The sequence below is a fragment of the Pteronotus mesoamericanus genome, unplaced genomic scaffold (assembly GCF_021234165.1).
Source record: "Pteronotus mesoamericanus isolate MK-2021 breed Mesoamerican mustached bat unplaced genomic scaffold, CSHL_Meso_final contig_20, whole genome shotgun sequence".
In the NCBI taxonomy this organism is placed as follows: Eukaryota; Metazoa; Chordata; class Mammalia; order Chiroptera; family Mormoopidae; genus Pteronotus; species Pteronotus mesoamericanus.
This window is the reverse complement of record NW_026555085.1, coordinates 3,541,460-3,564,277: the sequence shown is the minus strand read 5'-3', so window position 1 is coordinate 3,564,277 and position 22,818 is coordinate 3,541,460. Positions and strand designations below refer to the sequence as shown.

Below are 22,818 nucleotides of genomic sequence, written 5' to 3'. Positions count from 1 at the left end.
TCAAGGTTATTCTGCCAATCCAAGGACCGGAGAAAGAGGGCGGGGTTTCTGGGGTACCGTCTGAAAACGGAGATTTAGGCGATTAGATCCCGCAAACCCGTTGATGGCCACAGCTCCAAGGCCAAGACCCCTCGCCAAAGGGAAGGAACACGCTTACAGAATTAAAGGGGAATAAGTGCTTCGGCCAAACCAAGTCCTGAATCCTCAGAGGCGAAGAGACCTGGCACCTTTAAGGTGGAAGGAAGCAACTACTTTTTAAAGGAGAAGCGGCCGAGTCGGCCGAGTATGGCCCAGCGGCACGGGCGGGGTGCCTGCCTGTACCTTTAAAGCAGGAGGAGGAGGAGGTGGAGCGGAAGCGGAGGGCGGAGGGAGTCGGCGCAAGATGGCGGCGGGAGGGGCTCAGCCTGCGGCTCTGGCGGCCGAGTGAGGGGCGGGGGGACCCGGGGGCGCGCGGCCCGGTAAGCGGAGACGCGCGGGGTTGTGGGGCGCCTTCCGGGTGGGAGAGGAGGTCGGAATAGCTCTTGGGGCGGAGCAGAGGGGGGCGGGGGTAGGCAAGGGGCGGGGCCGAAAAGCTACAGAGGCGGGTCTTGAAAAGGGCGGGGCCGAAAGGGCCTGGGGGCGGGTCTCAATGGGGGCGAGGCTAGAGTTAAGCTGGGGCAATGGGGCGTGACCGGCGAAAGAGTCCGAGGCAGAGGCTCAAAGGAACTAGAGAGAGGGTGGTTTTAAGTAACAGGGCAGAACCCCCCTGCCAAGAAAAGGGTGCAAAACATCAAAAAGGTAAATTTTGGAAAGTCAGGCTCTCTGGCATGTAGGAAATTGGAAGAGGAGGCACCCCAAAGAGCACCTGTTTCCCTAACCTCCAAAGAAAGGACTCTCGATTTGGAGTCAGGACACCTGAGTTTGTTGGCGCTGCCACTTGCTGGCTGTGACCATGAATAATCTCTTTGTCTTTCTTAGCCTCAGGTTTCTCATCTCTCAAATGGGGTTGAGAGGAACAGTGTTGCAGGGAGTTACTAAAATAATGGGTGTGAACACGTTTTTAAACTGTAAAGGGCTGTTTCATTATGAAATATTCTCTTTTCTTTTTTTCTTCCCAGAGACCCCCCCCCCCCGGCCGCCCTCCTCCTTCCCTTGTTCCTGTGGCTGGGGGGGTACCCCCTCCCTCCAAACCATGGAGCCATCTCCTTTGTCTCCAAGTGGGGCAGCACTTCCCCTGCCTCTGTCTCTGGCCCCGCCCCCACTGCCCCTGCCTGCTGCTGCAGTGGTACACGTGTCCTTCCCTGAGGTAACCAGTGCCCTCCTGGAGTCCCTCAATCAGCAGCGGCTACAGGGCCAGCTCTGCGATGTGTCCATCCGAGTGCAGGGCAGGGAGTTCAGGGCTCACCGTGCTGTCCTGGCTGCCTCCTCCCCTTACTTCCACGACCAGGTCCTACTCAAGGGCATGACCTCCATCTCGCTGCCCAGTGTCATGGACCCAGGCGCCTTTGAGACTGTCCTGGCTTCAGCTTACACTGGTCGCCTCAGCATGGCTGCTGCTGACATTGTCAACTTCCTCACAGTGGGTTCTGTGCTCCAAATGTGGCACATTGTGGACAAATGCACCGAACTCCTTCGCCAAGGCCGGGCGTCAGCCACCACCAGCACCACTGCTGCAGCCACCTCAGTCACTGTCCCTGGTGCTGGGGTCTCATCAGGAAGTGGGGGCACCGTGGCCTCTGCCACCATGGGATCTGTGCGCTCCCATGCCTCCAGTCGGGCCAGTGAGAATCAGTCACCCAGCAGCAGCAACTACTTCAGCCCCCGAGAGTCCACTGACTTCTCTTCTTCTTCCCAAGAGGTGTTTGCAGCTTCTGCAATGGGCAGCAGGGAGCGTCGAGGAAGTGGCCCTATATTCCCAGCCCCTGTGGTTGGCAGTGGGGGGGCTACCTCTGGGAAGCTGCTGCTGGAGGCAGATGAGCTGTGCGATGACAGTGGGGATGGGAGGGGTGCGGTGGTTCCTGGGGCTGGGCTCCGGAGGCCTACCTATGCACCCACTAGCATCATGCCACAGAAACACTGGATATATGTGAAGCGGGGTGGAAACTGCCCAGCACCAGCACCCCTGGCTCCCCAAGACCAAGACCTGGAAGAGGATGAGGAGGAGGAAGATCTGGTATTGACCTGTGAGGATGATGAAGATGAAGAGCTAGGGGGTGGCTCCGGGGTTCCAGTGCAGGGAGGATCTGAGGCTACCCTTAGCATAAGTGATGTCCGTACCCTGACTGAGCCTCCAGGCAAAGAAGAAGAGCAGGTCAACTTCTGTGAGTCCTCCAATGACTTTGGCACCTATGAGGGTGGGGGTCCTGGGGCAGGGCTTGATGATTCAAGGAGGCCTACCCCTTCCTCCTACGCCCCCTCCCACCCACAGCGGCCCCTGCTTCCTGTAGACATGCAGGGCAACCAGATCCTAGTCTTCCCATCTCCTTCGTCGTCCTCCTCCTCCTCACAGGCTCCAGGCCAGCCTCCAGGGAACCAAGCTCAACACGGGGCTGTGACCCTGCCTGGCACATCTGCAGGGGGCCTGGGTGTCCCAGGTGGTGCTGGAGGGACAGGCAGCGGGGATGGCAATAAAATCTTTCTGTGCCACTGTGGGAAGGCCTTCTCCCACAAGAGCATGCGAGACCGGCATGTGAACATGCACCTCAACCTTCGGCCCTTTGACTGCCCTGTGTGCAACAAAAAGTTCAAGATGAAGCACCACTTGACCGAGCACATGAAGACGCACACAGGCCTCAAGCCCTACGAATGCGGCGTCTGTGCCAAGAAGTTCATGTGGCGAGACAGCTTCATGCGCCACCGAGGACATTGTGAGCGCCGGCACCGCCTGGGTGGCGGTGGGGCTGGACCAGGACCAGGAGGGCCCACGGGGCCAGCTTTGCCACCCAGGAGAGAGTCACCCGGGGTGGTCGGGGGCAACAACAATGAGGTGAGTGGGGCCACACCTCCGCCCAACCATGGAGTCTGGTCTCCACCCAGCGTCCACAAAGTAGAGATGGGTTTCAGTGGGGGCGGAGGCACAAATTGAAGTGGCAGGCTACTAGGAGTAGTTTTCAGGTAAGAGGAAATGGGGAGCAGGAGCCGGGGAGGGGGGTGCTGTGGCTCCCACGTGATATCCCACTACAGTTGCTGTCTTCCTTATCTCTAGGGACATGTATATATTCTGAAGAGGGAACTGCATTGCGCCATCGACCAACCCATTCCACTCCTCAGCTCCTCCCCCTCAAAGTATCCCGATAACCCTTCCTTTCCCTCAGGTGTGTACACTGAAGCCCCAGCTGCAGAATAGGGTGCATGTAGTGGGGAAGGGAGAGGGCGCCTGTGGAACATCCTAGAGTCACAGGGTCAAGGGTCAGGTGGTTGTAGTTTGTATCTTAAGTCTGTCTGTGTTGTTGTGGGGACCAGGCCTTGGAGCCCAATCCTTGTCCTAGAACCCACCTCACTCCCTCCCCACAACGATGTGCCCCTGATATCTACCCTAATCCCTCCTCCCCATCCTTGGAGCCCCTCAACTCTATTCTTATTGGGGAAGGAGTGGAGATAGAGAGGGAGGAAGCCGTAGAAGTACAAGGTTTTTGTTTTAAATCTTATTTTTTTTAAACAGTGATTAAAATATTTATTGGTCATTTTACTTGGCTTCCTGACAACCCCTGTGTGTTTGCTGGGGACCCGGCACGGGGGCGGGGAGAGGGGGGAGGGAAGCGGAATAATGGTTCTCGGAGAAGCGGACTCTGGGCGGGAGGAGACTGGAGGAGGAGCCTAGGGTTCGGGAGGGCTATGGACTGGTGGCACTGGGTAGCTCTAGAGAGTGGGGCGCGGCAGAGGACGTCAGACCAGAACTGGGGAGGATGTTCCGGCATCACTATCGCACCAGTGGAGGAAGCACCTGCCTACCACGCGCTCTCACCTAACCCGGGCGGGGATCTCCTCCGCCCCTTCTGCTGGCCTTTCGAGGAAAGTGAAAGTGAAAGGGGGAAAAAGGGGGTTTCAGGGCTGAGGAGATCGCCGCGCCATGAAGCTCCTGTCCCTACTCCTCGCTGTGTCTTTGGGTGAGCAAACCCCGCGACTCTTTGCCTTGGAACTGAAAGGGGGGGAACGGAAGGTGAACCTGCCAAGTTCCCTGCTCGGGGGTGGGAGGAGATCGGGTCGCCTGACTTCTGAGCCGCCTGTTCACTCTCACCCAGGCTTGGAGGCCATGGTGTCCGCGGGACCAGCAGTGATAGAGTGCTGGTTTGTGGAGGATGCAGGTGGGGGCCGCCTGACCAAGAGACCCGCAGCATTGTTGTTGCGCCAAGGCCCGGGGGAACCACCTCTCCGGTCAGACCTCGACCCTGAGCTCTACCTCAAAGTGCACGGTGAGTCTTCCCAGACTCGCCCCCAACTGTCGACCTCCACAGAAACCTCATCCGCTCTAGGTCGCGCGGGGACCTCGGGCCTCGGTTTTCCCCTCTGTAAAATGAACCTGGATTACTTCAGAACCTTTCCCTACCGCGTAGTTGTGTGCATCTGAAATTCCCTGGACGCTGCCCTTCTCCACTCCGTTCTAGCAGTGACTGTACTGCTGCAACCCTTTGTCCGCACTGACAGATCCTGCGGGCGCCCTCCACGCGGCCTTCAGGCAGTACCCTTTGAGTGCCCCTGCACCACACTGTGAGGTGAGCCGCTACATCCCTCTCCCTGCCTCGGCGAATTGGGCCAGCGGCCTGACCCCGGAGCAGAGCTGCCCGCGGGTCCTGGACGGTACTTGGCTCATGGTCAGCATATCCAGCCCGGTCGTCAGCCTCTCCAGCCTCCTGCGACGACAGTCCGAGTCACAGCGGGAGCCTGCACTCATCACCATGGCAACAGGTAGCTGGAGATGGAAAGTGGAGCTGAATGGGTGTGTTCTAAGCATCTAGGTCAGTTGGCCACTGCTGTGTGGACTTGAGCGAGCTGTTTCCCCAATCGGAGTTCTGTTTCCTTATTTGTAAAGCGAGTGGGTTCGGCTAGAAGGAAACTATCTCTACTGAGTCTTCAAGTCCCAACCAGTTAAAAAAAACAAACCCGAAAAAAAACCCAACCCCACAAACTCCCCCTTCCGAGGTTGGGGGCGGGGCTTTGGAAAGAGGCGGGGCTTCCAAATACCCGACTTCGTAAGGCAACACTGTGGGAGGGGCTCAGAGCAGAAACGTTTTTCTCTTCTCTCAGATCTGTATCTTGCTAGGTACCCCCACCTTCGCGGTTCATCCATTGTCAAAAACCAGTCTTCTAGCCCCATCCGAGCCCACATCCGGTGCTGCGGCAATCAGCCAAATGAAAGCTCTTCCACTCTAGTGTTGACTTTACTGACAGCCCCTTCCTTGTGGCGCTTGGGGCGGCGCTGTCTCTGGTTACCAAATGGTGTGCTCCAGTGGGCGGAAGGGACACGGTGGGAGACCAGATGGTTCCCATTGCAAGCAATTCCCATTGCTCAAACTTGGTTTGAGGCCCCGGGATCCGGCACTTCACTGGGCTGGGGCTCAGGGATGCAGAGGCCGGGTAAAGCAAGAATGGTGAGATCCGACTGGGATATCTAGGAGCTCACCCAGTGAGGGAGGGTGTGAGTAGAGTTCTTGGCTTTCCTCAGTTTTGTGCGATTTCATGTAAACAAGGCAGCCTGACCAGCAGGTCAGCCCAGCCTACTTCTGCACCTTCCCTTCCCCAGTACCTCCTCCCTGCCACCCTCCTCACTGAGATAAGCACTCACAGGACCCCACCCCTGGGCAAGGGCAGGAGCAAACTGCCCTTGGATACAGTAGCTCACTCCAGTGTGGAGGAGTATCTCCCAGAGCTACTGGCTTTACTGGGGTGGGGCGAGAATATCCTTTTCTCTTGGAGTCTGTTTTTCCAAATGTAAAATGTGGATGCTGTTTTCCCATCTGCCTTTACTTTGTTGTGACTATTAATGTGGCTTTGTTAATTTATTCACTGATTCAATAAATACTTATTAGCACCAAGAACCCGGTAGTTCTCAGTCCAGGCTGCAAATAGGAATCCTCTTGGAAGTTTCTAAAATATACTGTAAACTGAGTCCCACTCCAGACAAATTAAAAAGAATCTCTGGGATGGCCCTGGTCCCTATAAGGGTCACAAAAGTGATATGATGTAGTTTCTGCTCTCAAGAAGGTCTTTGGCAGATTTGTCATGGATAATTGTAGTGTAGAAAGTCACTTGGGCCCTGAAAGAAGTGCAGCCAGGGGAATGCCCAGGTCTTTGCATCTCAAACACACTGGAGTTAGAAACTAGTTACTGTGCTCAGCCTTCCCTTTCAAGCATTTCTGCTTGATTACAGATTTAAGCCAATGAAATTTGTTGTTTTAATGGAAAATCAAAAATGGAATCTTTTCAGGGTTTCAGATCATTGATAATTTTGCTAATATACATTTATATATCACTTCTTATCAAATATAGGATACTTTTATTTTATATACTTTTTAAGGTTTTGTTCATTTTTAAAGAGAGGGGAAGAGAGGGAGAGAAATATCCATGTGGTTGCACCCCCTCCTGGGGACTTGGCCTGCAACCCAGGCATGTGCCCTGACCAGGAATCAAACTGGCAAGCTCAGTCCACTGAGCCACACCAGCCAGGGCAAATACAGGATACTTTTAAATGTTTGTTGACAAATATACTTTATTAACATATGTCAAATGACATTTAATCCTATCATTCTTTTAAAACATTGTTATGGTAATGTTTCTCTCTGAGATTTTTTTTTTCAAACCTTTTAATTTTATTTATTTTATTTTTAGAGAGGGGGAGGGAGGGAAAAAGAGAGGGAGAGGAATATCAACATGTGGTTGCCTCTTGCGCACCCCCCACTGGGGACCTGGTCCGCAATCCAGGCATGTGCCCTAGACTGGGAATTGAACTTGTGACCCTTTGGTTCACAGGTGAGCACTCAGTTCACTGAGCCACACCAACCAGAGCTCTCTCTAAACTCACTAAAACATATCCTTTGGTGAGGATTTTTAAAAAACCCCAAACGTTGTTATGGAAAATCTGAAAGATATACAAGAATAAAGAGAATAGTACAATGAAATCTCACATACCCATCACTCACTTGTAGAATTGTTACATTTTACCAAGTTGTTTCACCTATCCTCCCCCACCTTATTTTCTTTTTTAAAAGTGTTTTAAAGAAGATTCCAGGCATTATATTAAATATTTTGGTCATAAGTGATTCAGAAAGCATCTTTTTCCCCATGAGCTTTTCTTCTTTGCTCAATCCCTCCCTCCCTGCAGCTTCCCCCACCCCAGCCATCAGTCTGCTTTCTGTCTCTGAATCTGTCTCTATTTTGCTTGTCAGTTCATTTTGCTCATTAGATGCCATATATGAGTGAAATCATGTGGCATTTGTCTTTCTCTGACTGGCTTATTTCTATTAGCATAATGCTCTCCACGTCCATCCATAATGTCACAAAGATTAAGATTTCCTTCTCTTTTATCATAGCTAACAAAATAAACAATAATTCCTTAATATAATTTAATTCCTAGCCCATATTAAAAATTTCCTAATTGTCTAAATGATGTTATTTTATAGTTTATTTGTTCAAATCGGGATCAAAAACAGGTCCATGTATTATATTTTGTTGTTGTATCTGCTTGGGCTTAAACAACAGGAATTTATTTTCTCACAGTCCCGGAGGCTAGAAGTCTAAGATCAAGTCAAAGATCAAGGCGCTAGCAGGGTTGGTGTTTGGTGAGAGCTGGCCCCTTGTGGCTGTGTCCTCACAGAAGAGAGAGAGAGAGAGAGAGAGAGAGAGAGAGATGTCTCTGGTGTTTCTCTTCTTACAAGGACACCAGCTCAGTCAGATTAGGGCCCTTTTGTTTTTTACCTCATTTAAACTTTCTCACCTTATATCCTCTGTCTCCAAATGCAGTCACATTTTGAGTTAAGGCTTCAACATATGAATTCGGGGAGGGAGGAGACCAGGGACAGTCAGTATATAACAGTTTTGTTTCTTAAATCTCTTTTAGTCTATAATTGCCTCCCCCTCCCCCTTAAATGCTATTGATTTGTCATTTGTTCTATAGAATTTTCCACATTCTATATTTGGTCAATTATTTCCTCACTGTCATATCCCTTGTTCCTTTTTCTTCATAGTTCCTATAAATTGATAGATCTAGAAGCCTAATTAGATTTGAGTTTAAATTTTTTTCTGTAATACTTTATAGTAGTTGTTACCATTCACTTTTTTTTAAACAGAAAAGCAAAAACCTTTTTTATAATACAGGCTGCAAAAACAGACAGAAATTTTCTTACTGTTCTGGCCCTGCTGTACTTATACTTGTATTTTTACAGAGTCCAGTTTGTGGGCCACAGGTCTAAAACTGCTTCAGTAACTCATATAAAAAGAGCAGTTAGCTTAAGGGTTAAACTGTAAAGCCTATAGCTTTTGTTATTAATCCCCTGGATTGTTTTTAACAATTCGAAAGTATGTTTCTGGATTTTGATAAACTAGGTGACATTGTCTACTTTTGTTTACTCTATTGAACAAAAACAATCCCATGAGATTAAGAGAAGTTTAACTTTGTAGGCCTCAGAGACTAGGATTGAAAATCATATACAGATAATCACAAGAAAAAAAAGATACTATTTATACCTAGGGGACCTAAACATTTCTGGGAGGTAGTAGCAATGGAATCTTGAGGGACATAGAGTTTAGATGTTTGGGAGGAAATGGGGAGGGACATTGGAAACTGAAGGAACCTTATGACTGAAGTAAAGAAATTCCCAATGATTAGAGTTCCACTAGCTGCAAGAAAGGGATTCTGTGTGGCTGGTTCTAAGGGTGCAAGAGAAGCCTGGAAAGATAGATTAGGGGTTGAATTATCAAGTACCCTAAAAGCTAGGCTTCATAGGTGATAGTGAACCACCAGAAGGTTGTGTGTGTGTGCATGTATGTGCACCATTTTCCCAAAGAGCCTGTAATTTTACTTGATTCTTACAAAAGTTAGGCAAGGATCATATCATTGGAGTATGAGGGAAATAGATAAACCGATTTTCCCAAGATACCCAGTTCATGATGATAGTAATGGAAATAGCCACAGATAACATTCATCAAGCATTTTCTATATGCCAAGTCTTGTTCTAAGCACTTTATAGGCACAATCTCACTTATTCCTCTCAGTAGCCATAGAAACTACATACTGATGCTATCTGCATGTCACAGATGAAGTATGAGACACAGAGCAGGTAGGTGACTTACACACAGCTTGTAAGAAGTGGGCAAGAAATTGAACCTGGGCCATCTAGCTCCAGCCTATGCCTTTAGTCGTTGGTTTCCAAGGTAGCTAGGATTTTTAAACAAGCAAGTGACCAGGTCAGACTTATAGCTACTGTGGCTACAGTGCAAAGGATGAATTGAAGGAAAGAAAGACAGGATAGAGAGACCAAAAAGGAGGCTATAGTAATTGTCCAAATGTACACTGATGAGAACTTGAGTTAGAAACAGATCTATTCAGGAGACAGAACCAGGACCTGGTGGGGACAGCACATAGCCTATTATATTTGGCAATTTGCTCATCTCTCTCCCTTATTAAACTGTAAGCAATTTGAGGACAAGGACTGCCCATCTTGTATACCAGTCTGTCTTCTACCTTGAACATCCTAAGTACTCAATAAATATTAGTTGAATGAATAAAAGGAAGGTGTCTTGTGACTCCAAGTGTTGCTCTTTCATCAAGGCAGGAAAGATGGACATTGGAGCAGGGTGGGGAATGTTGCATAGATGCTGTTGAATTGCGCCCTGTTAAGGCTGGCAGATGGTTAGAGGTAATCACAGCAAATACTTTTGAAGACTTACTGTGTTCCAGGTACTGTGCTAAGTGCCATTCATATGTAGATATCTTTGTTATCCTAAATCAGGAACTGAATATAACTGGGTAGCAAGAGGGATTAAATAATATAACCCTCTGTACAACCCCATGAAATAGGCACTATTATCATCATTATTATCTTTATTTAGGAGATTAGGAAGCAGAGCCATGGAAAGTGAAGTAACTGGCCCAAGGCCCCATAAATAACTTCAGAGTTGGGATTAAACAGGGCATCCAGGCTCCAGGCATTTAATCAGCATGGTTGTTCAGTACAGCAGAGGTCTGTTTCCAGGTCTAGGCCAGAACCAGACCCTTCCAACGTTGGTAAGTATTCTTTATAGCACCATAGGATCAACAGTCATGAATCATTGTCTTTACCAGCAATCCAAGAAAGGCCTGGATCTTTTAAGGGTGGTGTGTAGACTGGACTGGTTCAGGCTGTGTCAGAAATGTGCTCAGCCCTGGCTGGTGTGGCTCAGTGGATTGAGGGCCAGCCTGCAAACCTAAAGGTCACCGGTTTGATTCCCAGTCAGGGCACATGCCTTGGTTGCCAGGTCTCCAGTAGGGGGTGTGCAAGAGGCAACCAATGGATGTATCTCTTGCATGTTGATGCTTCTCTTCCTCTCTCCCTCCCTTCCCCTCTCTAAAAAAAAAAAAAAAAAAAAAAAAAATTATTTTAAAAAGAAAGAAATTCACTCAGATCCTGCTGTCCCTAGAGCTCAAGAGGGCTGTGTTCAGAGCAGCCTGCCAGGGCTATGCTATACTTAACCCCCTGTCCCTATTCACCTTTAAACCTCTCTGCTCACCCTCAGCCACACTAGGTCTCACCCAGTTCCAGAGCAAAAGCTATTTGCAGGGATGGTTGGGAGATGATGAGTCTCAGAAAAAGAGGTGTCTTCTGAGGGGTGGGTGAATTGGAGTTCAGTCCACCCTAGAACTCCATTTCTCTATTTTTCCTTCCTTTCTCTCACGCCCCTCCCACTCCCTTCTCTCCCCATCTTCCCCAGCTGTGCTGACTGTTGTCACCCATACCCCTACCACTCGAATCCGACTGGGACAAGATGCTGTGCTGGACTTGAGCTTTGCCTACATGCCCCTCACCCCAGAGACCACTGCATCTCTGGCACCAGGTCCTCCCCCCTTTGGTCTGGAATGGAGACACCAGCACCTGGGTAAGGGGCACCTGCTCCTGGCTGCAACTCCTGGCCTAAGTGGGCAAATGCCAGCTGCCCGAGATGGGGCAGTGGCATTTGCTGCCTGGGATGATGATGAGCCATGGGGTCCATGGACTGGAAATGGAACCCTCCGGCTGCCTTCAGTGCAGCCCTTCCAGGAAGGCTCCTATCTAGCTACAATACATCTGCCATACCTACAAGGGCAGGTCACCTTGGAGCTTGCTGTACAGAGTGAGTTGGGGTCCCCCTGGATAGAGGGTGGGCATTGGGATTATGGGGACGCCATGTAGGGGGAGGGATGGTGGAAGAGGATGCAGGGTGAGTGGGGGGAGAAAGATTGGGGTCCCTGGGAGTCAGAGGGGCAATGGGTGGAGGCTCCCTGGGAATCTGAGGGGCTTTGGTATAAACATTCCCAAATCTGAGGGAATATGGGTTCCTGAGAACCAGGGCTTTGACATAAGTCCTGTGATGTATGAGTGGGGGGACAGTGCGTTCCCCATCCTGGGATAAAAGGACCCAAACTCCCTTAGTTTTGGGGAAGCCAGAGGGCAAACTGAGGGAGGACAATGTAGATTGATTCACTCCTTGCTACTTTCCTTCTCTCATCCCAGAGCCCCCAAAAGTGTCCCTGATGCCAGCACCTCTTGTATGGGCTGCTCCTGGGGAGGTACCCCCAGAATTGCTTTGCCTTGTGTCCCACTTCTATCCCCCCGAGGGCCTAGAGGTGGAGTGGGAACTCCGAGGTGGCCCAGAGGACAGCTTTCAGAAGGCCAAGGGACAAAGTTGGCTTTCAGCCTTGCGCCACCACTCAGATGGCTCTGTCAGCCTCTCCGCGCACCTGCAGCCTCCCTCAGTCACTGCCTCTCAGCATGGGGCACGCTATGCCTGTCGTGTCCACCATCCCAGCTTGCCTACCTTGGGGCGCAGTGCTGAAGTCACCCTGGAGGTGGCAGGTAAGAGCCAAAGGGATCGAGAAGCGAAGCGGGTAGGGTGCTGAGAAGAGGGTTGGGTGCCAGGGAAGAGATGGGGGAGCTCACTCTCACCCCTCCCACCAGGTCTCTCTGGACCCTCCCTAGAGGATGGCATAGGTCTCTTCCTTTCTGCCTTTCTGCTCTTGGGACTCCTCAAAGCACTGGGCTGGGCAGGTGAGTGTGCACTGACACTGGAAGTCAATTCCTGCTTACTCCCAGAAGCCTCACACCCATCCCCCTGCCTGCCCTACCACTCCTCAATCCCATGTCTTCTCCATCTCTCCACAGCTGCCTACCTGTCTACTTCCAAGGAGTCGAAGGAGAAGGTAATAGCCTCCACCGTAGTCTAATATTTCCCTTCCCATTTCGACCCCTTCCCCCAACTCCTCACACATGGAGGGAGACTACTGGCATGGTGGGCAGAACTTGCCTTGGAATTCACACAGGCTTGGGTTAAATCTTGCCACCTTAAACATGCTACTTAACCAACATCTGTTTCCTTGGGTGTAGGTATTAAAAAAAAAAAAAAAGACTTACGCAGTGCTGTCCAATAGAAATATAATGCAGTGCCCTGACTGGGGTGGCTCAGTGGGTTGGGTGTTATCCCACAAACTGAAAGGTTGCTGGTTTGATTCCTGGGGGCATGTGCCAACTAGGGCCCCAGTTGGGGGCATGCAGGAGGCAGCCTATCGATGTTTCTCTGACATCAGTGTTTATCTCTCTCTTGCTCTCTCCCTTCCCCTCTAAAAATAAATTTTAAAAAATATATAATGCAAGCCACATATGTAAATTTAAATAGTCTCGTAGTCACATGAGAGTAGATCCAAGCATCCAAAGCTGTAGAGAATTTTTGTGAGTTTGTACCAAACTGACAATTGCCAGGAAGCAAGATCTCAAATGCTCCTCGAAAAGATAGTTTGCAGCTTTTATGCATTTGAAATTGAGGGAATATATAAGGAAGGTTACATAAAAGTAAGAAAGTAAGGTGGGGATTGGAGTACAGGATAGTTAACAAGATTATATGCTATCTTGAGGGTAGTTATTATTTCAAAGGTGTGCTAAATGCACAAAAACAATGAACAGGGTTTGCTTAAGGTAAAGATAAGCCTTTACTAAAGAATGTGTGTGGGGTGTGACTATCCAACATGACCTTCCCATTTAGAAATTCATGATTAGATCACCCTCTGAGGCTACTTTCCATAGGACTTCTTTTTTGTCCAGAAAGTTAAAAAGAAACAGATAAAATTAATTTTAATAAACTTTTTCAACATGTAATCAGTATAAGAAATTCTAGTGTTTCTTTCTGTCCTAAGCCTTCAAAATCGGGTCTTTATTTTAATCCCCACACAAGGAAATGTTAATTGATTTTCTGAGAGAGGAAGGGGTAAACATCCGTGATTGCCTCCTGCACACACCCTGACTGGAATCGAACCCACAACCTTCTCGTGCACAAGAGGACCCTCTAAACAACTGAGCCACCTGACCAGAGCAACAGGTGTTTATTTTAAACTCAGCACGTTTCAGTTCACGCTAGCCACTCTCAAATGCTCAATAGACTCGTGTGGGTGGTGGCTATGGCATTAGACAGTGGAGCCTTCAGAGGGCTTTTGGGAGGATTAGAGGAGATAGTGCATCTCCTTTGGAAGATGCAGGAGCAAAAGCATTTAGCCCAGTGTCTGCCAGGCAGAAAACAGAAAATGTTAGCTTCATTATTGTCCCACCCTCTATGCCCATGGTGGTTCCTTTAATCTCTGGATCAACCATGAGCACTTCATCCTAATTTCTAAAACGCTGAATCCCTCACCTTGTTTTCACTTGTTTTACAGAAAGCACAGTGAGGTTCACTCACCACCATCCTGGGGAAGCCACCATCATCTCTGGCCTGAGCTACTGTGGTAGTTGCCCTCCTCAAAATATGCCATCACACGCTCCTGCTCCTTTCAATCTCTCTCCACTGAGCTGCCAGAATGTTTTGTTTTGTTTTGTTTTGTTTTTTACAGACAAAAATCAATGGCATTCACCTTCTTAGAGTTCTAGGGCAGTGGTTCTCAAAATTATTTGGCCTTAGGACCTCTTAAAAATTATCAAGGACTCTAAAGAGCTTTTGCTTATGTGGGTTATAAACTAGAGACATTTATCATACTAAAGCTTAAAACAGAAAAGTTTAAAACAATACAAAAGTACATTCCATTAGCCGTGAGAGTGATGTATGTAAATATATATCATGTAACTTCTGGAAAACTCCACAGTACATTTTTGAGATGAGAGTGAAAAAGGCAAGTAACATCTTAGTATTATTATGAAAATCGTTTTAACTTTGTATACTATGTGAAATAGTCTCAGGGACCTGTAAGACAGGGTCCACACTAGTAGAATCCATGCTCTAGAGGACAAATCCATTCCTCTTGCCTTGGCACGTGCATTTTCCGCTGGAGCCACTGCTAACCTCTTCAACCCCAATCCTGGTACCCTCCAGGCCTTCTCTCAAGGCTCATGACACCAAAGGGCTATTCTTTTGCTCCAGTAGCCTCCCACCCACCCTCCCTGGGTCCCAGAGCTTTGCTCCATCTCCCTGGTCCACCCTCGCTTTCTCTGGGCTCCAGACCAGGCCAGCCTTGTCTTCCCCTTAGACCCCGCGCCCGTCCCACTTGTGCGGTTCACCACGTTTGTATATAAGTCGTTGTTAAATTCTGTCTCCACCCCTCCCCCTCCCCCCTCCCCGCTCCTGGAAGGCTGGAACGAGTCAATCTGTTCACTGCTGTATCTCCGGGGCTCGACCTGGGCCTGGCGCACACTGGAGGGCGCTTCGGCATAAGATTATAGTATTTTTCTTTTCGTTTCAAGTATTCAAAAACAGGTCTTGGTGAAGTAACTACTGGACGAAGGAAGCTGTGGCTCGACTTGAGGACATCCGAGGGGCAGGGTGGTGGGCCAGACCTATATAGGGAGGAGGGGGGTGTTTTGGGTGAAATAAAGTTGCGTTCTGGTGCTTCCAAAGGAATGACTCTTCCAGTCACTTTTGGTGCTTTTCAATTATCCCAACCTTCTGTCGACACCCAACCCGCTTGATACAGTTTGGGGTCGGGCGCCCCCAAGCAGCCAGCTTTACCAGGTGACCTAGAGTGGAGATCCAGCGAGGGAAGCACCGGAGTACCCATTCTGGAACCGGATATAGCAGCTTCCTTGTCCGCCCCCTGGCGGGAGGGCGGGCTCCCAGGGCTCTCTCGAAGACCCGGAGTAGAATAGGGCCAAGACACGCGTGGGTGGGCAGTATAACCCGCGGGGTGGAGTAACTGGGTCCCACCCGCCTAAAACGCGCTCCACGGGAGTTTTAATTTTATGGGGGAAGGGAATGTCAAATTCTGCTCCGGCCCTCCCCCAGGACTGAAGACAGTAAACGATACCAATCCAGTGAGGGCGACATGGGTTCCAGGATCCCTGTCAGACGTGGGGCGGGGTAGGACAGCGGAGCTGGGGACCCGGGCTCCTGGGTTCTGGCCTCTTGGCGTCCACTGCTCCTCTAGTCCGCCACCCTGACTCCTGTCCTCACTTCCTTCCCTTTTTGGCTCCTGCACTAAGAGCGGACGGACGTAGGGGGGAGCGGAAAGGGCGGGAGGGCCAGGAGCCTGGCGGGGGCAGTACGGCGTGGGGGGGCGCGGGGGGGTGCGAAAAACCGGGAAGGGGACTCGACTAGGGGCCGGAGACCGACGGAGCCAGCGGCCCGGACCCGCGCTGCTCCAACCCCTCCCGAGCAGGTCAGAGCCAGAGCACCTTGTGACCCTGCCTGTTCCCGTACTCATGACCCCCTCAACCCCCAAACGCACCAGGGCCCTCCCATATTGCACCCTTGTGTTGCCCCATCCCTAGCCTCCCAGCAGGACGCCCATCGGGTTATCTAGACACCCACCCGCGTCCTTCCCCGCTCATCAGCACCCACCAGACCCTCCACCGGGCCCCATCCTTTCTCTCCCCAGGCGCCCAATGGCCCAGTCCCGCTGACTACCCGGCCATGCTCCCGCGGCCCCTGAGGCTGCTCTGGGACACGAGCCCCCCCGGGGGAGTGGTGCTGAGCAGCTTCCGGAGCCGAGACCCTGAAGAGGGTGGGGGCCCAAGTGGCCGGAGCGTGGGCGTGGGGCAGGAGGAAGAGGAGGAGGAGGGAGAAGACGAGGTGAGACATGGGTGGTGGGAGGCTGCGGGTTATATTTCGGAGATTCCACCTTTCTCTCCGTGTCTATGTCCCTGAATTTCTTCCTCCCTGCATCATTTATTTACACTCATGCTGGTTTCTGCCTATCCCCCAGCTGCTGTGAGTCCCGGTATTTGTGTGGTTCTCTGTGGCAGTGTGACTGAGGGCCTCAGTGCTGTTCCTGCCAGGAGCATCTGGCTGGCTACCTTGCGGGCCTCTGGCCCTCTACGCCTCTACTAGCGTGTGCCTGCCTGACAGGCCATTGTGTCTTGGTCCCTGTCTCCTTCCTAGTTTTTTGTTTGGCGGGGAGGGGTTTGTTTCCACAGTAACCGGCTCCTTTGATCCTGGGATCGGGGAGGAAACCCTACGATTTCGTGACCCCTCCCGCCCTCCCGCTCTCCCGCCTGCCGCTGGATGGAGGCGGGAAGCCGAGGTTCTTGGATTTTGGAGGGAAGATCCCAGGTTGACTTGGGGGTGGTCGGTCACCTGCTTTCCTCTGGGACTAATAGTGGTGGCCAGGAGCAGGATTTGGGGCTTCAGGAGGGACCAGAAGTTGGATTTGGGGCCCCGAGATTCTGGACTCTTTGGTCCAGAGACTGGGTGAGGGCCGAGTGACTGGCAGGGCTGGTTTTTCGGGATCGGTTGGGGGAGGGCTTGGGGCCACGTGACTGTCAAGAGAATACCGCCCCGCCCCCCACCGCCCCCCATCATCCCCACTTCCCCTTCTCCTTCCTGTACTAGGATAGGAGCCGCCACCTTGCGGGGGCGGGTGGGGGGTGCGGGGGATTCTCTAGGGAACTGGGGAAAGGGCGCTAAAGGGGAAAGCCTAGCTCTTGGGGCTTGGCTAATTCCTTGGGGAAGGGCAGGGCATGCGGCTGTGCCCGTGACTAAGGTTTCAGCTCCTCAAGGCCTCTGCCTCTGGTTTTCTGTCTCTCTCCCCGTTTCCCCTCCTACTCTTTGCACTTTGCTTCTCTGGGTTAGGGTTCAGCTCTGGGGGGAAGGGGCTGCGGTGGTTTCCAGGGTCAGGGTTCCTGAATGTCCCCCCGCCCCCTGCCATAACCCCCTTGACTCCATCGGGCTCTGAGGTGCTTTGGGTGGGGCTGCCTGGGCCCCAGTGGGGAAGACCTGGGGTCACCAGTCCCCCCGACCCCTCGCACTTGCTGGTACTGTCGCCTGCCACCACAGGTTAGGCATACAGAGGACCTGGGCATGAGGGCTGGGACAATGGAAGGTGTGTGGGCCTGTCTGACTTCCCCTTCCTTAATCCTTCAGGCCCCTGTGTCTGTCTGGGATGAGGAGGAGGATGGTGCCACCTTTACTGTCACAAGCCGCCAATATCAGCCTCTTGATCCCTTGGTGAGCACATATCTTTGGCTTCTCAGTTCTGACCCATCACCCGCAGAATGAGCCACTTTCTGGCCACAGTGCTAGGCTGGCAGTCTGGAGACCTGGACTCTGCTGTGACTTTGGTCAAGTCTTTTGCCGTCTCTGAATCTTAATACAATGGTTCCAGATTATCTCCTAGGTCTGGGGTTTTCCCCAGAGGTCTAGGGATAGACTTGAAGAAAGGAACAGTAACTGGCACTCTGTGTCCCCCAGGCCCCGACACCTCCCCCACGTTTGTCCCGGAGGCTCCGAGCCGGCACTCTGGAGGCTCTGGTCAGACACCTGCTGGATGTCCGGACATCAGGGGCTGATGTGACCTTCACAGCAACCTTCCTGGCCACCCACCGGGCCTTCACCTCCACTCCTGCTCTGCTTGGGCTTATGGTTGACAGGTCAGGGTCATAAGGGACCAAGGGTCATAGAGATATCTTGGCTTTCTGGAGCCTCAATATCCTACCAAAGTAGTTAAAGCCACTGGGGGTTTGGAAGAAATGGACAGACAGAATCTCATTCCCTCCCCAGGCTGGAAACCCTTGAATCTCATCCTACCGATGAACTAGAGAGGACAAAAGGGTGAGTGATCCCTGATTCTTAACCTCAGAGTTCCTTCTCCCAACCCGTAGCTTGACATCTGACCCCTGGCTGATCCCCCTTCTCCCAGGGTAGCTATCTCTGTGCTGTCAACCTGGCTGGCCTCTCACCCTGAGGATTTTGGCTCTGAGGTTAAGGGTCAGCTTGACCGGCTTGAGAGCTTCTTACTTCGGACAGGGTATGCAGCAGGGGAGGGTGTTGAGGGGGGCAGAGCTGACTTCATCTGCAACCTCCGGTCCCGGGTGGACCCCCAGACCCCCGACCTTCCTAAGCCCCTGGCCCTCCCCGGCGATTCCCCTGCTGACCCCACGGATGTCCTGGTGTTCCTCGCTGACCACTTGGCCGAACAGCTGACCCTGCTAGATGCGGTGAGACCTTGACCTGTGACCCCCATGCCCCCTGCCCCCGTACTAACCTTCCCCTGACTCCAGGTCCCTTTCCTTGCTTCCAGCCCTCCTCCTCTGTCCACCCAGTTTTGACCTTTCCCTGTTTCCCGTTGGTTATTACCTTTCAAATTCTGTGCCCTTCTGGTTCCTTGGCCACCTGAGATCCTCACAGCCCTGATATTGGAAGCCTGACTCTTTTGACTATGAACTTTAACCTCTGTCCTCTGCCCCACAGGAGCTGTTTCTCAATCTGGTTCCTTCTCAGTGCCTGGGGGGCCTGTGGGGTCACAGAGACCGGCCAGGACATTCCCACCTCTGCCCATCTGTGCGAGCTACTGTCACACAGTTCAACAAGGTGGCAGGGGCAGTGGTCAGCTCTGTCCTGGGGGCTACCTCAACTGGAGAGGAGCCTGGGGAGGTGACCATACGGCCACTCCGTCCACCCCAGAGGGCCCGGCTTCTGGAGAAGTGGATCCGAGTGGCAGAGGTAAGAGAGAAGATTGGCCCTGTTTGGGGACCATGGTGTAGAGAGAGGTCCCACAGCTGTGACCTTCCTCTCTGACCCCCACAGGAGTGCCGTCTACTCCGAAACTTCTCTTCAGTTTATGCTGTGGTGTCGGCCCTGCAATCCAGCCCCATCCACAGGCTTCGGGCAGCCTGGGGGGAAGCAGCCAGGTAGGGAGGATGACGCACTGGGTTGAGGTGAGGGCTGGGAGAGAGGTGCTGAGCCAGGCCCATCCTCAGACCTGCTGCCCGCTATCCTCCAGGGACAGCCTCAGGGTCTTCTCCAACCTCTGCCAGATTTTCTCTGAGGAGGATAATTATTCCCAGAGCCGAGAGCTGCTCCTTCAGGTGAGAACCTGTTCCTGGTGTTCCTAGCCATCCCTGCCCGCCCTCCCACCCCCATTTCTCCTCTTTCTGTCACCCCCCCTAGGAGGTGAAGGCACAGCCCTCTCTGGAGCCAAATTCCAAGAAGGCTCCAAAGTCTGGCTCCCGGGGTGGGGTGAGTACGTGGTGCGGGGGTGGTTGCGAAGGAGTAAGGAGTGTGTGCGGGGAGCAGTCGGAGGGACAGGAACGGGAGGCACAGTGGGGTGAGGACAATTCACCTTGTCCTCTGAGGCAGTGTGATGGGAAAGTGCAAGGAATGGAGAGCTCTCAGGTGAGTGGCAGGGGTGTCTGACTCTGATCTCTGACCTCAGGGTGTGGTCCCATACCTTGGCACCTTCTTGAAGGACCTGGTGATGCTGGATGCAGCATCCAAGAATGAGCTGGAGGTCAGTGGTGTGTGTATTCAGAGCGATGATGGAACAAGTGGCCTTAGGGTCAGACGGACCTTCCTCTAGGAAGGGGCTGCAGGCATGAGCACTGAGGTCTCACCAGGGCTCAGGCTAGAGTGCCAGGGGTCTGGTTCTGTTGCTTTGGCAAGTTGCTTACCCTTCTTGTGCCTTGGTGATCTGTAAATGTAAAACTAGTAACATCAATCTGTTATGAAGAGTAAATGAATTAATTTTTGGTGAGTGCTTAGCACACACCTGAAATTTAAGTGTATATAGTTTGTTAAATAAGTTGATACTGGGACTTTGGGAAAGTTCCTAATCTTCTTCGAGTCCTACTTTTCTCTTCTGTAAAGTGAACACAATTTCTACCTGAGATATTCAATTTAGAGGGTAAGGTAGGCTGCCTAGGGAATGATAGATGGGCAGAGGGCGGGAGTGGAGTCAGAGGCACAGGAAGTATGTGTGGTTGGATGTGGAGGTGCCTGTGTTTGGGAGGGGGCATAGTCTCTCTCTGGCAGGGTTGGGACTCTCACCCCACCCCCTTATCGTTGCAGAATGGATACATCAATTTTGACAAGCGGAGGAAGGTGAGGGGAGCACTTCGGGCTGGGTGCTAGACATCCCTAACCATGTCCCAGGAAAGAGGATGGGGAGAGGAAAAGTCGGGGTTCTTAAGTTTTGGCTCCCATAATCTGAGAGTCCTTTCCTAGGAGTTTGCTGTCCTCTCTGAGTTGCGGAGGCTCCAGAACGAATGTCGTGGCTATGACCTCCGGCCTGACCCTGACATCCAGCAATGGTTACAGGGGCTCCGGCCACTGACAGAGGTCCAGAGGTGACTGGCTGGGTGAGGCTGGGACTTCAGGGCTCACGTAGGGTATGGGGATCAGTGTGTCATATTCTGACCTCTGCCATTGCCCTTCTCCCCAGCCATCGAGTGTCCTGTGAGGTGGAGCCACCGGGGACCAGTGACTCTCCTGCCCCTCGAGTGCTTCGGCCAACACTGGTCATCTCACAGTGGACAGAGTGAGAGTCAGTGGTTGGGGGGTAGTCTCTTGGGGACTTGCCTTCTTCCCCTTACCCTCCCAATCTCCTGCCACTCCAGGGTTCTAGGCTCTGTTGGGGGTCCCACCCCGCTTGTCTCCTGGGATCGGCCTAGTGTTGGGGGAGATGAGGTGCCTGGAACCCCTGCTCCTCTATTGACCCGGCTGGCCCAGGTGAGCTGTGCTCCTGACCTCCGATCTCAGCACTGACGCTGACGCTGTGAATATTTCTTCCTTGGCCTCCCTGCATTCACATCAGTCTGCCATGTTGCTTGTCCCCAGCACATGAAATGGCCGTCTGTGTCATCTCTGGACTCCGCCTTGGAGGGCACTCCATCCCTGCCCAGTCCAGCTGGCCCCAGCTGCCTTTCCCCACCAGCATCCTCCCCTAGGCCTTCTCGAGGTCATCGCCGCTCAGCCTCCTGTGGTTCCCCGCTTAGTGGGGGTGCGGAAGGGGCCTCCAGGGGGACTGCATCCGGGGGAGGGGGCTCTGGGCCAGGGGCTTCCGATTGTCGCATCATCAGAGTCCAGATGGAGCTGGGGGAAGATGGCAGTGTCTACAAGAGCATCTTGGTGAGGGGGCCGTGGGCTGGGAGGTAGGGTGAAGGGTGGTGGCTTGAGGGGCTATGGATAATTGTAATTTTAATTTTGACCATTGATTTTAGGAGCCAGATTTTATTTTAAAGCATAATTAGCTGTTGCACCTTGAACTTCTGGTGGCCGTATTAGATGTTCAGAATGAACAGCTGTTTTCCCCACAGGGACACAGTCTTATCTCACTGGGCACCATGTGGGTTGGCCTGTGGACAGGGAGCCACCACATAGGGTTTCCCTGTTCACTATGAAGTACTGGACATGGGTAACCTTTTTTGGTTGGAGATCAATGTCTGGGGTTGGAAGGATGGGAAGCATAGGTCATTCTGGCCAATTTATTGCTCTTTTGATCTCCTGCCAGGTGACAAGCCAGGACAAGGCTCCAAGTGTCATCAGTTGTGTCCTTAAGAAAAACAATCGTGATTCTGCAGTGGCTTCAGAGTATGAGCTAGTGCAGCTGCTACCAGGGGAGCGAGGTCAGATGCAGACTGGGGAGGACAGTGATGCCCACGGGTGGGAATGCTTCTATACCTAGGTGGTTGCTGGGGGAGCGACTGTATTTCTGCTTGACACTCCCTCCCTGAACCTACAGAGCTGACAATTCCACCCTCGGCCAATGTCTTCTATGCCATGGACAGAGCCTCGCATGATTTCCTTCTGCGGCAGCGACGAAGGCCCTCTACTGTGACACCAGGCCTCACCAGTGGCCCCTCTGCCTCAGGAACTCCCCCTAGCGAGGGAGGAGGGGGTTCCTTTCCTAGGATCAAGGCTACAGGGAGGAAGATTGCCCGGGCACTGTTCTGAGGAGGAAGCTCTTTTGGCTCACAGAACTCTCGGTGACCGTATCAGATGTGGGAAGCCATGCTGAATGGCAGCAGTTACGTTGCATTGGGAAGAAACCCAGAAAGGTTGCCAACCATTCTGGGGCAGTGAAGTGCCACTGGTTTCTCAGGCAGCCAAGAGATCCTGCCCTTTGGGAACTGGTAATCTTGGTAACCAAGTTGGATATCCATGTATAGCTCCCCACTTTCTGTGAATGCAGCACATTGTTAGTGCTGGGAAAAGGGGTGTGATTCCTGGCCATGTCCTAGCATGCCAAGGACCAAGAAGACTATGAGTACAGGGAGAAGAAAGATCTAGAGGCTCTGAGCTCCAGGGAGAGAGGATGGCAAGAAGCAGATTCTAGTAGGAGTTTGTTTTCCTACTCTGGGGGTTCCTGTCACTGTGACACTAAAATAAACCAAAAACACTACCTGAATTCTACTCCTGTCATCCCAGTGTGCATGAACCAGCTCCTGGGAGTGGGGGTGGGGGATGGGAAGCTGTCTGAAATTTAGA

The 22,818-nt window shown here is 52.0% G+C and overlaps 4 protein-coding genes across 5 annotated transcripts in view; 3 read left to right on the top strand and 1 right to left on the bottom strand.

Annotated features, from left to right (window-relative positions):
* The window catches only part of RPS18 (ribosomal protein S18), a 75,605-nt gene that overhangs the window by 34,682 nt on the left and 18,105 nt on the right, over positions 1 to 22,818 (bottom strand). The window lies entirely within an intron of this gene.
* Positions 1,157 to 3,669, top strand: ZBTB22 (zinc finger and BTB domain containing 22). The gene has a single exon (XM_054569199.1). The coding sequence runs from the start codon at positions 1,172 to 1,174 to the stop codon at positions 3,062 to 3,064; it is 1,893 nt and encodes a 630-aa protein (XP_054425174.1). The 5' UTR covers positions 1,157 to 1,171; the 3' UTR covers positions 3,065 to 3,669.
* Positions 3,817 to 15,015, top strand: TAPBP (TAP binding protein). The gene is made up of 8 exons (XM_054569202.1): positions 3,817 to 4,085; positions 4,221 to 4,391; positions 4,624 to 4,884; positions 10,882 to 11,280; positions 11,661 to 12,002; positions 12,105 to 12,194; positions 12,309 to 12,346; positions 13,847 to 15,015. The coding sequence occupies exons 1-8, from the start codon at positions 4,049 to 4,051 to the stop codon at positions 13,856 to 13,858; spliced, it is 1,350 nt and encodes a 449-aa protein (XP_054425177.1). The 5' UTR covers positions 3,817 to 4,048; the 3' UTR covers positions 13,859 to 15,015.
* Positions 15,690 to 22,751, top strand: RGL2 (ral guanine nucleotide dissociation stimulator like 2). Of its 2 annotated transcripts, XM_054569191.1 has the most exons (19): positions 15,690 to 15,775; positions 15,995 to 16,188; positions 16,726 to 16,806; positions 17,479 to 17,562; positions 17,806 to 17,984; positions 18,115 to 18,165; positions 18,254 to 18,551; positions 18,805 to 19,056; positions 19,141 to 19,244; positions 19,337 to 19,421; positions 19,504 to 19,572; positions 19,769 to 19,843; positions 20,401 to 20,433; positions 20,557 to 20,678; positions 20,774 to 20,869; positions 20,949 to 21,060; positions 21,169 to 21,459; positions 21,842 to 21,956; positions 22,073 to 22,751. In XM_054569191.1, exons 2-19 carry the CDS (start codon positions 16,030 to 16,032, stop codon positions 22,282 to 22,284), a joined length of 2,418 nt encoding a protein of 805 aa, XP_054425166.1. In that variant the 5' UTR covers positions 15,690 to 15,775; positions 15,995 to 16,029; the 3' UTR covers positions 22,285 to 22,751. The 2 variants fall into 2 exon arrangements, with proteins under 2 accessions (XP_054425166.1, XP_054425165.1); XM_054569190.1 differs by lacking the exon at positions 16,726 to 16,806.